Source organism: Schistocerca cancellata, chromosome 5, assembly GCF_023864275.1.
Source record: "Schistocerca cancellata isolate TAMUIC-IGC-003103 chromosome 5, iqSchCanc2.1, whole genome shotgun sequence".
NCBI lineage: Eukaryota > Metazoa > Arthropoda > Insecta > Orthoptera > Acrididae > Schistocerca > Schistocerca cancellata.
In genome coordinates, this window is record NC_064630.1 from 440935491 (window position 1) to 440954498 (window position 19008).

Sequence of the window (19008 nt, forward strand, 5' to 3'; positions counted from 1 at the left end):
CGCAGGTTGTGGGTTGTGTCTGGATATGCCATCATCCATCAGCTGCTCGAAATGTGCCCCACACTACAGGCACAGGCCAGTGGTGACAGTATTATAATCTGGGAGACATTCATCTGTGGTATTAGTCAAAGGCAATATAACAGCTGTGGGCAAGATGAACATTATTGCAGACAATCTGTATCCCTTCATCCTTGACATCAACCCCAATGGTGATGACATTTTCCAGCAGGACAACTTGCAATGTCACCAGACCAGAATCTTTCTACAGTAATTTATGGATATGATAGAGATGCCATGGTAATGTCTTGGACACCAGATTCACGTCACCAGAATACAGTGGAACACACGCATGAGATGCTTTCCGGTGTCAGCTTCGTACACACGAACCACCGGCCCATTATTCATGGAATTAGATGACCTGTGCATAGACATCTGATGTCACATACCTCCAGAAACCTACCAAGAACTCGTCAAATCCATGACATGCAGAATCCCTGCTGTATTGTTTTTCAGACATGGACCAAAATAAAATTTAGCAGGTAGTCATAATGTTTTGGCCCATTGGTGTATGAATAACCAGAAACAAAACTGAAAACTGTAGGTCATTTATTCATATCCGTATGATGAATGAAATCAATTTGAATTCCAATCTTCATAACTGGCAAAAGACAGTAATTGTTATGCAAAGCATCAGTCAAATCAAGATCTTTAAGTTTGCTCTACTACAAGTGCTTTTCTCGTGGAAATTCAACAAAGCTAACACTCCGCAGAGTTGTCCCAGAACTGGATGTGACCACCTCGGTTCTGAGTTGAGTGGAAGGGATCATCAAAATATTTTGGCATTTGGGGGAGAAAGTTTGTGATTGAAATTTCGTGAAATGACATCATCTGCCAAAAGACTTTGTTTTTATAAATGCCTCCCTAACTCACTTATCATATCTGTGATAACATAAAACAGGCTTATCTTCAAACTTTTTCGGTTCTCCATCACTCCCATTCGGTAAGGGTCCCATACCTATGAACAGTACTTCAGAACAGGACAGAGAAATGTAGTGTAGGCACTCTTAAGTAGGTTTATTGTGCCATCAGCTGCTGTGCCAGTAAAACTCAGTCACTGGTTTGTCTTTCCCACAAAATTTTGTATATGATGGTTCAAATTTAAATTGTTCTTAACTGTAATTGAGAATTTCTAAATTTATGTAATTCTTCATGTAACCAAAATTAAACAATTTTTAATATGCATGTTGAAGATTTCACACTTTTTATTGTCAAGAGTCATTTGCCACTTCTTGCACCACGCAGATATCGTCTCTGAATAATTTTGAGATTTCAAACAATGGGAAGTCCAGGTTGATTGTCTAACAACTTCACTAGGTGATAAATAATGGTGTCATCTAAAACAATATAAAATAGCTGCTTACCGTATTTACTCGAGTCTAAGCCGCACTCGAATCTAAGCCGCACCTGAAAAATGAGACTCGAAATCAAGGAAAAAAAATTTCCCGAATCTAAGCCGCAGCTGAAATTTGAGACTTGAAATTCAAGGGGAGAGAAAAGTTTTAGGCAGCATCTCCAAATCGAAAAAAAGTTGGTCCACTGTAATATGAGACAATTTAGGTCGAATGAATGACGATACAGCTACAGTAGTTTGGTTAGAGTCGTAAGCTTAGCAGTTAAGCTTTGCCATTGCTATGCATCAGGCGCTCCGTCCGTATTTATACGGGTACCCTTCCTTTTTCACGTGCTTCGTCTGGTTTGAATTGATTGCTTATTTTTCTTTGATCTGATAAGCGCAGTTTTCTTAGTTATAGGTGTTTACGTCACTCTACGCTGAAAATGCATTACTGTACTGTGTCATGCATTGTTTGTCGTACTCTGATACTGCGTATTTACGGCCTGTCGCCGATCGCGGCATGGCTTGCTTTTGAGCGCGCTACCGCAGCTTACAAATAAAAAAAAAGAAAACGAGAGAGAGAGGAATCGTCTCATTAGCGAAACAATGGCAAGAGACTGCAACTTGTTGTTACTTACACTGCTGCTTTCTTTGATAATGATTAACAAGAACCAAATAATAGACTGCGTATGATAGATGATGTTCTGAACGAGAGATTAGCGAAAATTTTTCTCCGTTTGAAAATCTTTGCAGGCGCCTCTTTAGTACATTACATTCTGCACAGAAATTAGTCATCTTAGATTTAAAAATCTAGGCAATTGCCTCGCTTCATTTCTGACTGTATCACTGTTTAGCATAAGAATAATACGAATATACACATGACATGATATGTATATTCTTCCGCGTTTGCTGTTGTCTCACTCTAGTTTTGTGGTTTATTACGCAGACAGGATTTAAATGAGATAGTAGCAAACACGAAACAATACATGACAAAATGTTTATATTCGTATTAATCTTATGGTGACGAGAATACTGCATGTGATTCACAATTTATAAAAGTTCGTATTAGCAACCATCTCTTTTCACAGATAGGAAAAAATTCAGAACGTAGAGTTTTTTGGCCATATTGACAAACATCCTAAACATTCTTGCCAGTCAGGTTTTCGTAGTACATTGAAATGCTGCTACATTCGAAGATGAACAATACGGAATTAGTATTTACTTCGTTGGATAATGTATGAAAATGCAGTGGTCGAAACTCGGCGCGGAGAAAAAAAGCTTGTCTTCCACCTTTTTTTTTTTTAATTTATTTACTGACGCAGAGGTTTTGGCGCCAGTATTTATCTTTGTGCCTACAAACAGCACCCTAAAAAGCATGCCTGTGTAGCGCTACATATATTCGACGGCAGAACTAAGTTGTGGCGGCACCCACCGACATTTTTAAGAACTTCCGCTTGCTTTGCACTCGATTCTAAGCCGCAGGCGGTTTTTTGGATTACAAAAACCGGAAAAAAAGTGCGGCTTAGATTCGAGTAAATACGGTAGATCATCTCTTAAATCATTTATATAGGTAACAACAACAAAGTGCCTATAACACTTCCTTGGAGAACCTTAGATATAACTTCTGTTTCACTAAATGACTTCCCATCAAGTACTGCATACTCTTATCTTTTGGACAGGAAAGTTGGAAGAAAGTGAGTGAGGAATTTATGCAATTGCTACGGCTCTGACATATCATTTCCATAGATACTGCGAATACAGGATTGGAAGGTAAGAGATGAGGTACTGGCAGAATTAAAGCTGTGAGAACGGGGCATGAGTCGTGCTTAGGTAACTCAGTCAGCAGAGCAGTTGCTCATGAAAGTCAAAGGTCCCGGGTTCGAGTCTCAGTCCAGCACACAATTTTAATCTGCCAGGAAGTTTCATATCAGCACTCACTCCACTGCAGAATGAAAATTTCATTCAAGATTAAACTGTTTTTGTGTGTGTGGATCAGATTCCATATTAAAATGAGTTCCCATAAATGACTGACTGTTGGAGTCAGTTCAGAGAGCATAGGACTACGGTTAGTATGAGTCTGTGTTGTCCTTGTCAGATTTCATGTTAATGACTATTTATTTAACTGCAATTTTTAAGTGATACTTGTGAAACTGTTCGTGAATACAGTCTTGGAATGAATTTTTTTTGTACTATACCTGTTTACTTGGTTGACTAAGCTGGTTGATGGAAGAGTGTTTCTGAGCTGGCACAAGTGTATTTTGCAAGGCTGCAGGATTTTAAAGTCTAAAAATTCAGACTGAAAGAGTACAGTTGCTGGGTGGTTGTTGGGTGTTGCTGCTGGTTGGAAAAAATTAGTTAGAAATTATTTCCTGGTATATAATTAAGTAACTTTTAAGTTTAGCCAAACCTAATTAGGATTTCCAGGATGTTTTCATAGAATCTCTGTTGTATTCTGGTCTGACAGTGGGTGGGTGGTTATCTAATCCTAAAGGATTGTGGCCTTCAGCTTGGAATTACTATTTTTCTCCATTTTCATTTCCTTTCAGTTTGCACTTTTGCCGTCCTAAACAAGGCTACAGTGGATTTGCTAAACAGTATAATTTTAGTTACTTGACAATATTATGTTCTTATATTTGTCACAACTAATAAGAATCGTTTCAACTGTTGAGTATTGCTGGTTATAAATGAGAAATAAATGAAATTTGTGCAATGACATGTGATATTTGGTTTTTGTTTTAGGTGAGTTTATCCGTAATCTCGTTGCACTGGAGAGTGGAGGCAGTGGTGGCGTTGTGTGGCGAATTCGGGCAAATGAGACTAAACTTGTGTGTGCTGTTGGTAGTCGAAATGGTACTGAAGAAACAAAACTGCTTGTGTTAGATTTTGATGTGGACCCCAAGCAATGAATATTCATGAGCTCCAGTCCATGATGAGCTGTTGGAGGATCTATATACATTGGCATTCACAGTGGGTAGTGTCGACTGAAATGAGCTCATAATTTGCCCACTGTGCATAATGCATCTTCATCTCACAGGGACAATTCATGTGTTATCAGACTTTTTTCTGATAACCAGCTTTCATTTTAAGCAGAAAATACGACACAAGTATTTATTTTAATGAGTTGTCAACTGTTGTGAAGCACTTTTTTCATTCTTTGCAGTACCTTCTGCCAGTGTATATTTCTGTATCCTCATTTTGATATGTCTATTTTGAATTTTTTAAATTTCGTTTACAACAGATACCTTCTTGCAGAACCTAAGAAATAATGTACCTTTTAATTTCTTTCAGATATTGGAATGTACAAATCTGTGTGTTGAAGTTTCACAAGTGGTTCCAAATTGCACTTCCATCTTCCCCTCTCCGTGTGTGTGTGTGTGTGTGTGTGTGTGTGTGTGTGTGTGTGTGTGTGTCCATCCTTAAAATGGGGCAGGGGCAGGGACAGAGGAATGACAGGAAGATGATGTCTTAATTTCTCATGCTCTGCCAATGTTCTTGTAATTCCAGGTCTGCAAGATAGTTATTTGCTGTACTTACCGAAAGCTTTCAGAATTTTAAAACCTAATTTAATGACTTAAGTGATTAGAACAAAATGTACTGATCAGTATGTGGTATCTTAATGTATCATGTGATACTAAAATTTTGATACCTGGAGTTCCAGGCTTTGTGGAGGCATTTCTTTTAAATCAAGTGCAGGACACTTTAGAAAATTTTAAATTTGATTTTGGCACTGTACTTTGCAGCTGCTCCCAGAGGTTACCAGGGAACAGAAGTTTATTGTAAGTAACTGCAATAGAAATGAAATTTTGTTAGTTTTGTTAATAAACTGTTCCATCAGTGTAATTCACTAATCTGGGTAAAATTTACATATTGAGGCTGCCAGCAACTGGTCAGTTCAGTTGAAAAAAACCTTTACAGAAATCTTCAGGAGTAATACGTTGCCATTAACTATTTTAAGACCAAATTATTTGTAAAAAAAAAAAAATTTTTTAGTTACTTGTAAATCAACTGTAAATATAACAGTCAGAAAGTTAACTGTTGGTTGTTTTTTACTCACTTGTTGAAAATTATAAAGCTATATGCTGAAGCAAGAAGCCTGTTTTGCATAATGCTGTGAAGTGGTGCATGAAAACATATACTGTAAGATCTGCATATTTTACATCGAATGTGTAACAATAAGTGAGGGAAAATTGAGGAAGATAACTTTTAAATCTCTTGTTTATTTCTGACATTGTAAGATGTATTTAATACTCATGATTTCTTTTTTCCTTCCCTTTTTTTACCCCTCTTGTAATACATTTCTTGTCAGATTCTAGTATATCTTTTGTATCATGAGTACACATGAGAAACATTGCTCAAAATCACCTTTTTGTAAAATGTTATGTAATATACATGTAATAAATTGTTTACTAGTGCAACATGAACACCACATTATGTCGCATAGTTGTTTCAATTCATTACCACAATCTCCAAAGAGAAGAGAGAAACATGAGTGGCAAGGGAAATTTCTTGGGTTGAGAACACCTACATAATTTATGATCAGATACGTTAATGTGCAATTTCCAAGATGATGAAAGTGACCTTTATTTATTTGCAGCTATTAAATTCATAGTTATTGTACATTTTTAAATGACTGAACTGTACTTATGTGCTGTAATTAAATCTTTTGTTAAAAAGTATTCTAGCAGTGTTGGAAGAGTCACTATTTATTTAGCAAGAAAAAAAAAACTGTGTTGGCGATCAGTCAGTAGTAGTGCAAATTATCAGGATGACAAAATAATGTTTCTGTAAAAACTCTGGTAACACGCAGTAATATCTTTATTGTTTTATTCATTGTACCCACAAGAAACACATTATTTAGTAACATCATTTGTAGACAATAGCTCAGCTGAATGCTTTACAGGAGTAGTCAGTGTTTTAATAGAATGTTTCATTATATTAATTATCTGCTGCACATTAAGGTTCCTCATTAAGAGAATAATGCATTTGCTGTAATCATTCAGCAAATGATCGTAAATCGATGTTTGCAAAAAGAAAGAAAGGAAAAAAAAGCACATCCATATGAAGGTGGTACCGTATTTACTTGAGTCTAAGCCGCACTCGAATCTAAGCCGCACCTGAAAAATGACTCGAAATCAAGGGAAAAAAAATTTCCCGAATCTAAGCCGCACCTGAAATTTGAGACTCGAAATTCAAGGGGAGAGAAAAGTTTTAGGCCGCATCTCCAAATCGAAACAAAGTTGGTCCACTGTAATATGAGACAATTTAGGTCGAATGAACGACGATACAGCTACAGTAGTTTGGTTCGAGTCGTAAGCTTAGCAGTTAAGCTTTACCAGGTAGCCATTGCTATGCGTCAGGCGCTCCGTCCGTATTTATATGGGTACCCTTCCTTTTTCACGTGCTTCGTCTGGTTTGAATTGATTGCTTATTTTTCTTTGATCTGATAAGCGCAGTTTTCTTAGTTATAGGTGTTTACGTCACTCTACGCTGAATATGCATTACTGTACTGTGTCGTGCATTGTTTGTCGTACTCTGATACTGCATGTTTATGGCCTGTCGCCAATCGCGGCATGGCTTGCTGTGCACGCTACCGCCGCTTACAAATAAAAAAAAAAGAGAGAGAGGAATCGTCTCATTAGCGAAACAATGGCAAGAGACTGCTACTTGTTGTATATGTATATTCTTCCGCGTTTGCTGTTGTCTCACTCTAGTTTTGTGGTTTATTCCGCAGACAGGATTTAAATGAGATAGCAGCAAACACGAAACAATACATGGCAAAATGTGTATATTCGTATTATTCTTATGGTGACGAGAATACTGCATGTGATTCACAATTTATAAAAGTTCCTATTAGCAACCATATCTTCTCACAGATAGGAAAAAGTTCAGAACATAGAGTTGGCCATATTGACAAACATCCTAAACATTCTTGCCAGTTGGGTTTTTGTAGTTCATTGAAATGTTGCTACATTCGAAGATGAACAATACGGAATTTGTATTTACTTCGTTGGATAATGTATGAAAATGCAGTGGTCGAAACTCGGCACGGAGAAAAAAGCTTGTCTTCCACCTTTTTTTTTTTTTAATTTATTTACTGACGCAGAGGTTTTGGAGCCAGTATTTATCTTTGTGCCTACATACAGCACCCTAAAAAGCATGCCTGTGTAGCGCTACATATATTCGACGGCAGAACTAAGTTGTGGCGGCACCCACCGACATTTTTAAGAACTTCCGCTTGCTTTGCACTCGATTCTAAGCTGCAGGCGGTTTTTTGGATTACAAAAACCGAAAAAAAAAAGTGCGGCTTAGATTCGAGTAAATACGGTAATAACAGCAGTGGAAAAGGCAAAAGCAAGAGAGCTGCACCTTGTGTCTTGTGTTTCAAAGAATTTAATAGTCATGGTGTTTTTAATTGTAAACTTGAGCACCAAATGCACACACTTTTTTTTTCTGCCTTTCTGTTTGTGTTCTTTTGTTGTCATTATATTTACTAGCATTAGCCTACTAATCCTCCTAAAGCTTCAAAACTTTTCATTCAGTCTTTAAGAAGGCACTTGCTAAAAATGACTTTTGACCAAATTAAGAACAATATGTGACAGTAACACACGTTTCAGGAATCAAAAATTGGATCATCCACCACCCCTCTACAATGATATAGTCTGATGCACCAAAATACTCTTGAAACAAAAAAATATATATGGGTGTGAAACAATTTGTGCTCATCCATTGGGCAATTACAGATTTTCCCCAGAGGCTTGGTAGTTACTAGCTATTTCTCCCAGCTGTTATAGCATGTGATACAGCATCACATGAAACATCTCATTGATTGTGTGCAACCAAAGAGTGTGACTTAATTCCAGTTCTTTTCATGAAAATTTGATTCTCATTTATTGTACTAAAATAGTTAGAAAAACATACTCGTTATTGAAAGAAAAATAAGGTCAGCAATGGGGAGGACATGAATAATTTACTGTCAGGTATTTCTTTAACATTTGGATAACTTGTTAATACTGACCATAAATTACAGTTTTGCTTCATCAATTACACTTTAAAGTAACTGAACACACAAGTCCCTTAAATATAATTGAAAAAGTATAGAAACTTGTGTAAAAAAGAGAAAAATTTGCAGTTAAGAAATTAAACCATAAGACAACTTGCTTGATGTGCCAAATAAAACAGTATATGAGGGCAAATCACATTTTTCAAGAAGGAAAAAAGTTTTTTATGTTGTAAATGTTGCAATGCCCCTATTTAAAAACCATCACCTTCAAACCATTAAAATGAAATATACATCTTTTGTATTTGTGGCATTCTGATTTATTTATGTTTAGCTCATGTAACAGTTCACCATCTTCTTTTTGGTTTGCATCTGTCAGCTTCCTTACTCCACTAGTCATGGTCATGAATTAACAGATTTTGTCATTTGATTGTATTGTTTCCTATAGTCTTCACATTATTAATTTGGAATTGATATTGTCTCTTTTTTCCGGTGTGCTGAAGATCTCTTTCTTTGAGCACAACCTAGGAGGGGCCTAACGTAAAACACTTAAGAAAATGTCCATAACTGTCAACAGAGTTACAGGCATTTCTCAGTTCCCTTTCTACAGTCAGTGGGTTACAGTATTTTACTGGAAACAGAATTGGTTAAGAGTTGAGGAAATGATTATATTCTGGCAGAAATATCTACTTTTCATGAGATTAGCAAGCTTCACAGAGCAGTGTCATTGGAGCCCATTCTCACAATACTAGTGAAAATCTTAAATATTTTGCTGCAGGTGCACACTTCTTAAATTTAAGCTGTCATGGAAAACAGCTTTAGTCAACTGCTAATATTTTATCTTAGCGATACACTATACTGTCCATTAGCCTAAGGTGAAATTTGACAGGCTTGAAATTATTAGCACACTGTAAAAGTTTTATAGTACTTTTGATGCCGGTGGTTACCGTATTTACTCGAATCTAAGCCGCACTTTTTTCCGGTTTTTGTAATCCAAAAAACCGCCTGCGGCTTAGAATCGAGTGCAAAGTAATCGGAAGTTCTGAAATATGTTGGTAGGTGCCGCCACAACTAACTTCTGCCGTCGAATATATGTATATACACAGGCATGCTTTACAGGCACAAAAATAAATACTGGCGCCAAAACCTCTGCGTCAGTAAATAAATTTTAAAAAAAGATGGAGACGAGCTTTTTTCTCCAACGCGAATTTCGACCACTACATTTTCATACATTATCCAACGACGTAAATACAAATTCCGTATTGTTCATCTTCGAATGTAGCAGCTTTTCAATGCACTACGAAAATCCGACTGGCAAGACCGTTTGCGGTGTTTGTCAGTATGGCCAATTCTACGTTCTGATTTTTTTTCTACCTGTGAGAAGAGATGGTTGCTAATGGGAACTTTTGTGAATTCTGAATCACATGCAGTATTCTCTTCACCATAAGAATAATACGAATATAAACATTTTGCCATGTATTCTTTCGTGTTTGCTGCTATCTCATTTAACTCCTGTCTGCCTAATAAACTACGAAACTAGAGTGAGACAACACAAACGCTGATTACGAATACGATATTTATTTTCGCCCCAGTCAATTATTTACATCAAAAAAATTGTTTTAAATTTTTTTAAATTTTTTTATTTTTCAATATTTTGTCGATATAGTGAATTCTGATGCGCTGATTTCGAATATAACATCCATTTTCATTTTCCCTTGACCGTCGGCGATATCTTCTGCCCGATAAGCGCGGCGCTGCCGATGACGCAACATTGCGTAATACACCAACTAATCAGTATTTTCAAATCATAGGCGGCCGCTGCCGCGGCCGCATTCCAAAAAAAAAAAAAAAAACTCCCAACCTAACCTCAAGTGGGCTACGCTACAGATCACTTTATTTATGAAAATACAAAGTACAATCACCAACAAACTTTACATATTCACCCACAAAGCTTTCCAAGCCAGATACATTTGGAATGAAAAATTTTTTCCGTACCTGCTAAACTGCATAAGTGCCCGCGGAAGTATACATATATGTCATGTTCATATTCGTATTATTCTTTTGCCTAATAGTGATACAGTCAGAAATGAAGCGCGCGCGGCAATTGACTAGATTTTTAAATCTAAGGTGGTGACTAATTTCTGTGCAGAAAATAATGTACTTAAGAGGCGTCTGCAAAGATTTTCAAACGGAGAAAAATTGTCGCTAAACTCTCGTTCAGAACATCATCTATCATACGCAGTTTATTATTTGGTTCTTGTTGATCATTATCAAAGAAAGCAGCAGTGTAAATAACAACAAATAGCAGTCTCTTGCCATTGTTACGCTACTGAGACAATTACTCCCCTTTTTTTTATTGTAAGCGGCGGTAGCACGCACAAAAGCAAACCATGCCGCGAGCGGCGACAGGTCGTGAACATTCATTATCGGAATGCGACAAACAATGCATGACACAATACAGTAATGCATTTTCAGCTTAGAGTGACGAAAACACCTATAACAAAGAGAACAGCAATTATCAGATCAAAGAAAAATAAGCAATCAATTCAAACCAGACGAAGCACGTGAAAAACGAAGGGTACCCGTATAAATAAGGACGGAGCGCCTGACGCATAGCAATGGCTACCTGGTAAAGCTTAACTGCTAAGCTTACGGCTCGAACCAAACTACTGTAGCTGTATCGTCATTCATTTGACCTGAATTGTGTCTCATATTACAATGGACCAACTTTGTTTCGATTTGGAGGTGCGGCCTAAAACTTTTCTCTCCCCTTGAATTTCGAGTCTCAAATTTCAGGTGCGGCTTAGATTCGGGAATTTTTTTTTTTCCTTTATTTCGAGTCTCATTTTTCTGGTGCGGCTTAGATTCGAGTGCGGCTTAGATTCGAGTAAATACGGTAAGTGAGTTGTGGAGAAAAATATAGGAGTTTGTTATAAACCATTTATACTTCCATACAAACATCTCGACTGAATTGCTCTTGAAGTTTGTTGAGTTGAAGCAAAGATGAGGAGGAAGAGCAAACTGAACAAGTGAAGTGAGAACTACTTGTGAGTGACTGAATTAGATAGCTGCTGTATTGCAATGAGAGCACTCCTGGTGAGTGGAATAGGGCAGTGTGTCATGTGATTTTTGTATTCAGACCTCCTTCTGGCCATCACCTTGACTGTCTGCAGGAGGATGGGCAAGACGTACTATATGAAGGCATCTGATTGTGGTCAAATGATGGATGCTTGTTACATGCAAGTGCGCACGCAGAAACTGAAATGCAGAAATGAAATTAAATTAGAATACAAACGTTTATTGCGATATTCTCATGTTACAACCTAGAATGGCCACAGACTGTAATTTGTCTGGGTCTAACATCAATCTAAGGGAAAAAGAAGTAAATTTCCCCTCCAGCTGTAGTCAGACCTTAATATGAAACATAATTTCATTAGTTCAAAACATATGCTTAATTACCGACATGCATAGATATGTGATTTGCTCAAAGCAACAATTTATTTTGGTTTCGTTACATTGTTCTGAGCCTTTCTTTCTCTCCCTGACAGTTACTGATTGTTGTTTACAAGTCTTCCACAGATTGGCACCCTGGAACTGCATGTGCATTAAAAAAAATCTCTAGAATTGAAATGTGCTCAAAGTATTAGTTTTTAACTCAAGATGGTTGAGCTGTAGCATGCTTGTCGTAAGTATGTAGAAATTAAAAATTTTAACATGACATGTGAAGCACTTGTAGTGATAAATGCTGAAAATCAAAAAGAATTTAGTTCATAAATGTTGCACATACTTGTTTGGTTGCTATGGACCAGTATGCACAATTTATATTCACAATTAAACAACCGCAGAACGAGATTAGTTCACAAAAGCTGAATGAGTGAGGTGGGGATGAGAGACTAAACTTTGATGATGAAGAACAATACCAGAAAGTCTAAATGCCCTCATAAAGTTGTTACCATCACAGTAACTAATAATCCTTACAGCAGTTTTTTAGGGCATTCCAGTAGAGACTAACCAGTTTCCAGGAGTGTGCCATGAGGATGATATCAACAGTCATCATATGGTGAACTATATAATGTTGGGGCTCCCAGCCATTGCTTAATAAAGGCATTCTGAACTCTATGTGGCAGGACCAGGGGAGTCACTGTTAGCACTGCCTATACAGTGTTGCCAGGTATCACAACCTCTTTTGACTTGATAATTTTTATATGTTAATGAGGAATTAATTCCATTATCCAGATGAGATGTAAGGCATACCCCCTTCCCAGTTAGTTGGTACAGCCAAATATGTCGGAGACCGTTATAACGAACTAGACAGGGGAGTTCAGCTGGATGTCTTGCCAAATGCTTCTGCCGGAGGAGGCTGCATCTCCATGTCTGGTGTTGGCAGGGATGTAGGAGTTGCCTTGTCCATCTCCACCTCCGAAGATAGCATGTGTCAAGAGCATCAAAACCTGGATGGTGGGAGCAGTGAGCAATTCACCGCATATCATGCCATCATGTACCTCAGCATTGTCATTCTTGTAAAAGGCCATCAGACAGAATGGGAATGAGCCAAAAGTGATACTGGGCTGGGGACAGTATTGGAGGAAGCCAGGTATTTAGTTCAGTGGGTGGAAGGCGAGGCTGGAGCTTATTTGCATATCGCATCAAGCATGCCCCATTTGCTGCCCAGACTAGCTGTGATGATACCCGAAACCCACCCGGTATATTTTTCAATTACACCTTAGACAGTGCCAGATATCTATAGAGTTTTGATTTTTTTATTAACAATTAACAGATGCAGAGAATCTTTATACAGGATGGAGCAACTGCTCCTAAAACCAACCAAAATATGGCCCATGTCATCAACGATTTAACATTATGAGATTTTTGTTCATGGGGCATACCAAAAATCAAACTGTATGCTGACAACCCTTGCACAATAGATGATCTTAAACAGAACATTACTAGAGAAATTAATATCATTACGCCTATGGAATTGCAGTGTATGGGTAGTAATGTGATCACACGAAGTCTGCAATCCCTGGATGCCCATGGCCACCACTTCCAGCACATCTTATAAACAGGTAACTACACGATTTTTAACAATAGTATTATTTATTCTTTTTTAGTTACTTCATTGTTGCTTGAATCTTGGGCATGAGGCGTACCGGTTTCATGTGGGACACGCCGTATGTGCCATGGCGTAGTTTGAGTCCATCACTAGGGGCAGGCATATCAGGACATTGTGATGCACACATTTTGTGTCCTTGAATTCACTAAATGTGCTCAAGTTGTGATGGTTCAATGATAATTTCGTACTAAATATCAGATAAAAGCTCTAATTAGTAACAACCCATGCATGATATGCACATTCTGGAAGACTGACTGCTTACGTGTTGTGAAGAAAACAGGTTAGCTGGGACCCTCAGCAGAGAATGTTGGGAGTCTGTATAGGAATCATTTCTTGGGAGTTTGAAGAAGTCAAAGACACGTGCAAGCAGAGAACTGCAGATACCTCAGTCAACTGTGTGGCACATTCTACAGAAACATCTGTCTCTAAAACCATATTGGCTGCAGTTGTTAAATGTCTAACTACTTGGATCAATAAGCTTCATTCCGATTTTGATGACTTGGCATGGTTACTGGAGCAAGATCATCGTTCTGTGACAAGTCACATTTCATGTGTCTGGAAATGTTGTCATAATGTGCATGTTTCGGGCACGTGAGATTGAGGAACACATTTGTGATTCATCTAAAATTAACGTATTTTGTAGCACGCTCTCTTCAAAAGTTATGGACCTATATTCCGACGTAACTGTCATAAAGGAGTGTGGCTGTAATATAAGTTAAATGCTTATTAGACACTACAATAGTGAAGCCATAGTCACAATACATAAAATTTTTCTTGAAGAAAAAAAAAGGGGGATTACATTACTGGTTTCAATGAACCCTGTGTCATCATTTTCAAATATGAAACATCAGTTGGAGAATATATATGGTCATAATTTCCATTATTTATTCACCAACTGATGTTTTACATTTGAAAATGATGAATAGCTCTTTGAAACTGGTAACATAACCCCCCCCCCCTTTTTTTTAAGAAAAATTTTATGAACTGTGACTACAGCTTCACTACTGTAGTGTCAAATAAATATTTAGTTCATGGACCATTTTTCCTTTAGGGGAAAGCTGTGACTGGCTTTGTGTACCTGGATATTGTGCAACAATGGCTTATGCCACAACCGCAGGAAGACTGAGAGCACTGAAGACTTCAATTTGCAGCAAAATGTTTCTCCATCACACTTTCTTTCAGATATTTGTGATTAAGTCAATGCTGACCTGGTTGAGTATTGGACTGGATGTGCTTCCAATTGTGGCTCTGTCACTGGCTAACTCAATATTATTGCTTCTTAAGGAGTCAAAGATCATGTTTCCCTTCCTCTAATGCCACTTAATTTGGAAGAGTTATATTCACTGATATCAACTATGTCATATTGAGATACGTAGTCTAAGAGTTTGACTTCCATACTGATATTTGCCATGTCACAAACGGTGCCCATATTGAACACCTCTGTTTGGAGAGAGATGCCCTATCCGCAGATATGTGCCTATTTTCTTTATTTCTTGTAGTTTTTATATAATTATCATCTGAAACCTCAGACATATTTATGAATATCCCTGTAGTTCAATTGATCAGAATTTAATGTTTTTGGAGTCTATGCAGTGGGATGATCTGTACCATTAGGATTTTGTGTGATAAAAAATGCACCAGTGCCATACTGTGAGGCATCAGTAATGAAGACCAGGGTTTACTGGAGAGAAATATGGCCAGACACTGGGCACGGTGAAGGCTGCACTTCAAGCAGTCAAAAGCCTGTTGGCAAGTAGTGGTCCAGTTGATAGTGCATTTTTTCTCAGGAGCTTGAAAGGTTTTGTATCTTCCTTATGCATGTGGAATAAATTTCTCCTAATAATTGGCTTTTCTCAGAAATTACTAATTCTGTAACATTAGTTGGTAGAGAAAGTTCACAGCTTTTACATTTTTATTCATCTGGTGTAAGCTGTCTGTACTGAAGATGGGTACCAGATAGTCAACCTTAGGTTTGATATGCTTCCTTTGTTTCACCAGTAATGAGGATGTCATCTAGCTAGTAGTGAAGCACAGACTTTGTAGATAAGCCATTCCAGATAACTATGAAAGACTGCTGGGACACTAGCCATGCCAAAAGGAGGTAATTGTAGCAATAGAGGCTGAAGGGAGAATTGATTACTGGGAAGTTGAATCCAATGATAAATGTGTATATGCCTCTGCTAGATCAATTTTGCAAAAGTGTTTTACTCCTATTAGTTCTCACATAAGATCTTGGGGACAAGGAATGGAGTAAGTCTCAATAACTGACTGAGCACTGACAACTGTTTAAAATCTCCACGGGCATGAATTCTGCCATCAGGCTTCCAGAGAAATACCAATAGAAATATACTCGTAGTAATGTGTGTCAATGTGTCTAATGTTTAAAGACAGTCCATTTCAACTCTGAACGTGTCACGAAGTGCGATAGGAATTGGGTAGGTGAGAAGGAATCGTGGAGTAGCTAATGGTTTCACATCAGTGTGCATTGTGTAATTGGTGGTGCAACCAAGCCTGCTGCCAAAGAGGGATGAAGTAAGTAATGTGCAAATTTCTAAAAATTCTAAAGTTTCTGGGTCAGCAAAGGGCTAAGATAGAGCAGAAGTTAATTGGAGTCATATTTTGGTTAGTTCATCTCAGCCTAGTCATTAACAAGATTGGCAAGTCAGCCCTACTTAGATTGTTTGCAGCTTGTGTGAGGTATCTGTAAAACCAAGAAAATGTAAATATGTTACTAATTAATTTACAGAACTGACTTGCCTTCTGGTGGGGATGTAGGGAGAAGTTTCAAGAAGTGCTGCCAGGTAAGCTGCTTGCTCACAGACATCATAACTGGTTTTGTAAATCAATGTGATAAGTTATAAACTTATTAGCAGAGATAGCTCTTACAATAACTGCAGTTGTTACACATATCTATACTCATCTAGAGTTTAAAACAACATTACTGCCATAGTGGCATACGTATGTAAACATAAAATCTCCTAATATCGCACAGAAAATTTCTCAATATGGGTCGATATAAGACTGTCCAGTTTAAACTCTGTTGTAGATGAGGAATTTAATTTCTTTCTAAACATCATCATGATTCCAGTATTCATTTACAACAGGTCAGCAGCATTTATAGCAAAAAAATAAATAAAAATAAAAAAGAAGCTAACATTTGGGATCAAAATATCTTTTGCTAGAAAGAGAGAGCTTTATTCAATGCAAAAAAATGTTAGCTTGAATTAAGACAAAAATGCACTTTGAGTAGTATCGCAAAGTTCTTCAGCATATCATGGAAAAGGCAAACAAAAAATTCAGTTTTCCAAGAACAAGGGAAGCACACTTGGAGCGTTATTAGATACAACAAAATCGGACAAGATAAATGGTAATGTACTCCCAGATGGCAGGGAGACATGTGATATGAAATTAAACCATTAGCTACTAAATTCAATGATTTCTTCCTAACAGTTGCTGAGAACATGTGGACAAATAATCATCCATCAAAAACACATGCAATACATTTAATTAGACAAGTAATGCATATTCTACCACCAGAGATCAGTTTTTCCAACTCTTCTTTTAGAAACATCAGAAAAATCATTCACTTATTTCTGGTTATGATGGTATCTCGGCCAAAACACTAAAATCTATACTTGTATACTTTCACTCCATTCTGACATAGCATAATCTTATGGAGGTGAAAAAAGTATTTACTTGTAATACTAAGTGAATATCCCAAGGCATGGAATGGGATCTAGTTGCATGTTGCCTATCTAACAGCTTTCAGAGGTAATAAAAATTTGATTTTCAGTATTTCATAAAATTAATGACCAAATTTAAAAAATCTTAAATGTTGACGTAGCCTAATCATTAAGAGGTATAAACTCGTGTGAAAGGTTCAACATGCTAAGATAAGTATTATAGTTATAAACTTGTCTACGTCTCGAGACAGCATAACTCCCTGTGCACAAATACCCGGACTATATTCATGAGAATGAGAGCACCTTGTGACTTGTAACAGACTTTACACATAATTTCAAATCTTTGCAAAACTTTTTCTTGCTGCCAAACTGCACAAAATGATAAAAGGAAAAAGGTGTATTGCTTACTACACTTTTGCTGTTCATGAAGAAAAACTACTGCATGTTTTAATTTGTTACTTTTTTTACTTCTAACTCTATTCGCAACACAATTTGCAGACAATGTCCACATACATTAGTGAATGTACCTGCAAAATTACACACAATTAAGGACACTAGTCGCCCCACCCATGGCTCGTGAGTCACAAGCAACTCTCTGACCCCTTAAGTGTGGCTCTTCCACAAAATACCAAGTGTGGGTATGCCCATACATTTCCAGAAAGATAAAATGTCAATGCATGTCATCAAGTCTATTTTTGCATTGTGTTATACACGGTTTTACTTCCGAGCACATGTCCTTTTAAAATTCATATCTGTATGACTGTCAATTGCAGCTGTCTGAAGTGCTTTGCCTCCCCTCCAAGGTTATCCCATCAATGACACTTTCCCCTCTACTCACTATCATTCTGCACATTTAGAAGCCAAAAAATTTCAATTGGTGTGTACACGCAGGGGAGAGACACGATTCATGCACGAGTTAAATGGGCCAGTCAGCCAGCAGTGTCATTGCACATAATTAGTGCTAGTCATGTCCACATATCATGCGCAGGCCACAAAAGTACCTATCAAAGCATAAAGTTACTTGTATTTTTCCAACCAGCTGGAAAAACAGCCAGTATTTTGTCATCAATTTACAAATTGTAGTTATTTTGTGTTGGTGGCTTTGTATTATAAAATGAAACATTATTTCAGGTGCTCTATTTAAGATGTCTACAAAGAAGAAAAGGAAAACAGTGAATTTAAAGTTTAATAGACTGAGAATTATGCATTTATTCAAAACTTAAAAGGCCTGACCTTTCATATTTGCTAGGAAAAACTGGCTCATGGCAAGAACTCAAATTTGGAGAGACACTTTACAGCTAAACAAGTGTAGTTTAGTAATAAATACCCTGCTGGTGACTCAAGGAAAAATGCAGTGGAGTATCTTCTGAAGAGTCAGGAAAAATTTAGTTCTGGATTTAATTGTTGGATGCAATCTTCCATCAACATTGACATTATAAATTTGGTGGTTTTAAAAGAGAATGCAAAGAGACAAAAACTATATACAAATGAAGAATTATTTCAGGATTTTAAGACTACAGTTCGTATTCTAAAAAACATTGAGTTACCATTGTCTACTACTAAAACAGTGAAAGAAAGAATTGTCAAAATATCTTCAAATATAATCATCCAGCAAGTAGATCTTCTTCAACTGATTTAAGTTTTACAAAAGCAGATGATGGTGACCCTTGTGACATAAATTATACTTTTTGTACAGTTTATTTGATTTACAAGTTCTAAAGAAGAAAATTTAAGACTTACCACTCAAATGTCAACACATAGAGAAGACATAGCAAATGCTGTAATTGAGTGTATTGAGTGAGTGACATCATATTTCACTTGA

The 19008-nt window shown here is 37.2% G+C and overlaps 1 protein-coding gene across 1 annotated transcript in view; it reads left to right on the forward strand.

Moving 5' to 3' along the window:
• LOC126187297 (F-box/WD repeat-containing protein 7) overlaps positions 1 to 6069 on the forward strand; it is a 143656-nt gene extending 137587 nt beyond the window's left edge. The window contains exon 12 of the mRNA XM_049928285.1: positions 4133 to 6069. Coding sequence (XP_049784242.1) covers positions 4133 to 4299 — 167 coding nt within the window. The 3' untranslated portion in view covers positions 4300 to 6069. The remainder of the gene's footprint in view (positions 1 to 4132) is intronic.
• The last annotated feature ends 12939 nt before the right edge of the window (positions 6070 to 19008 follow it).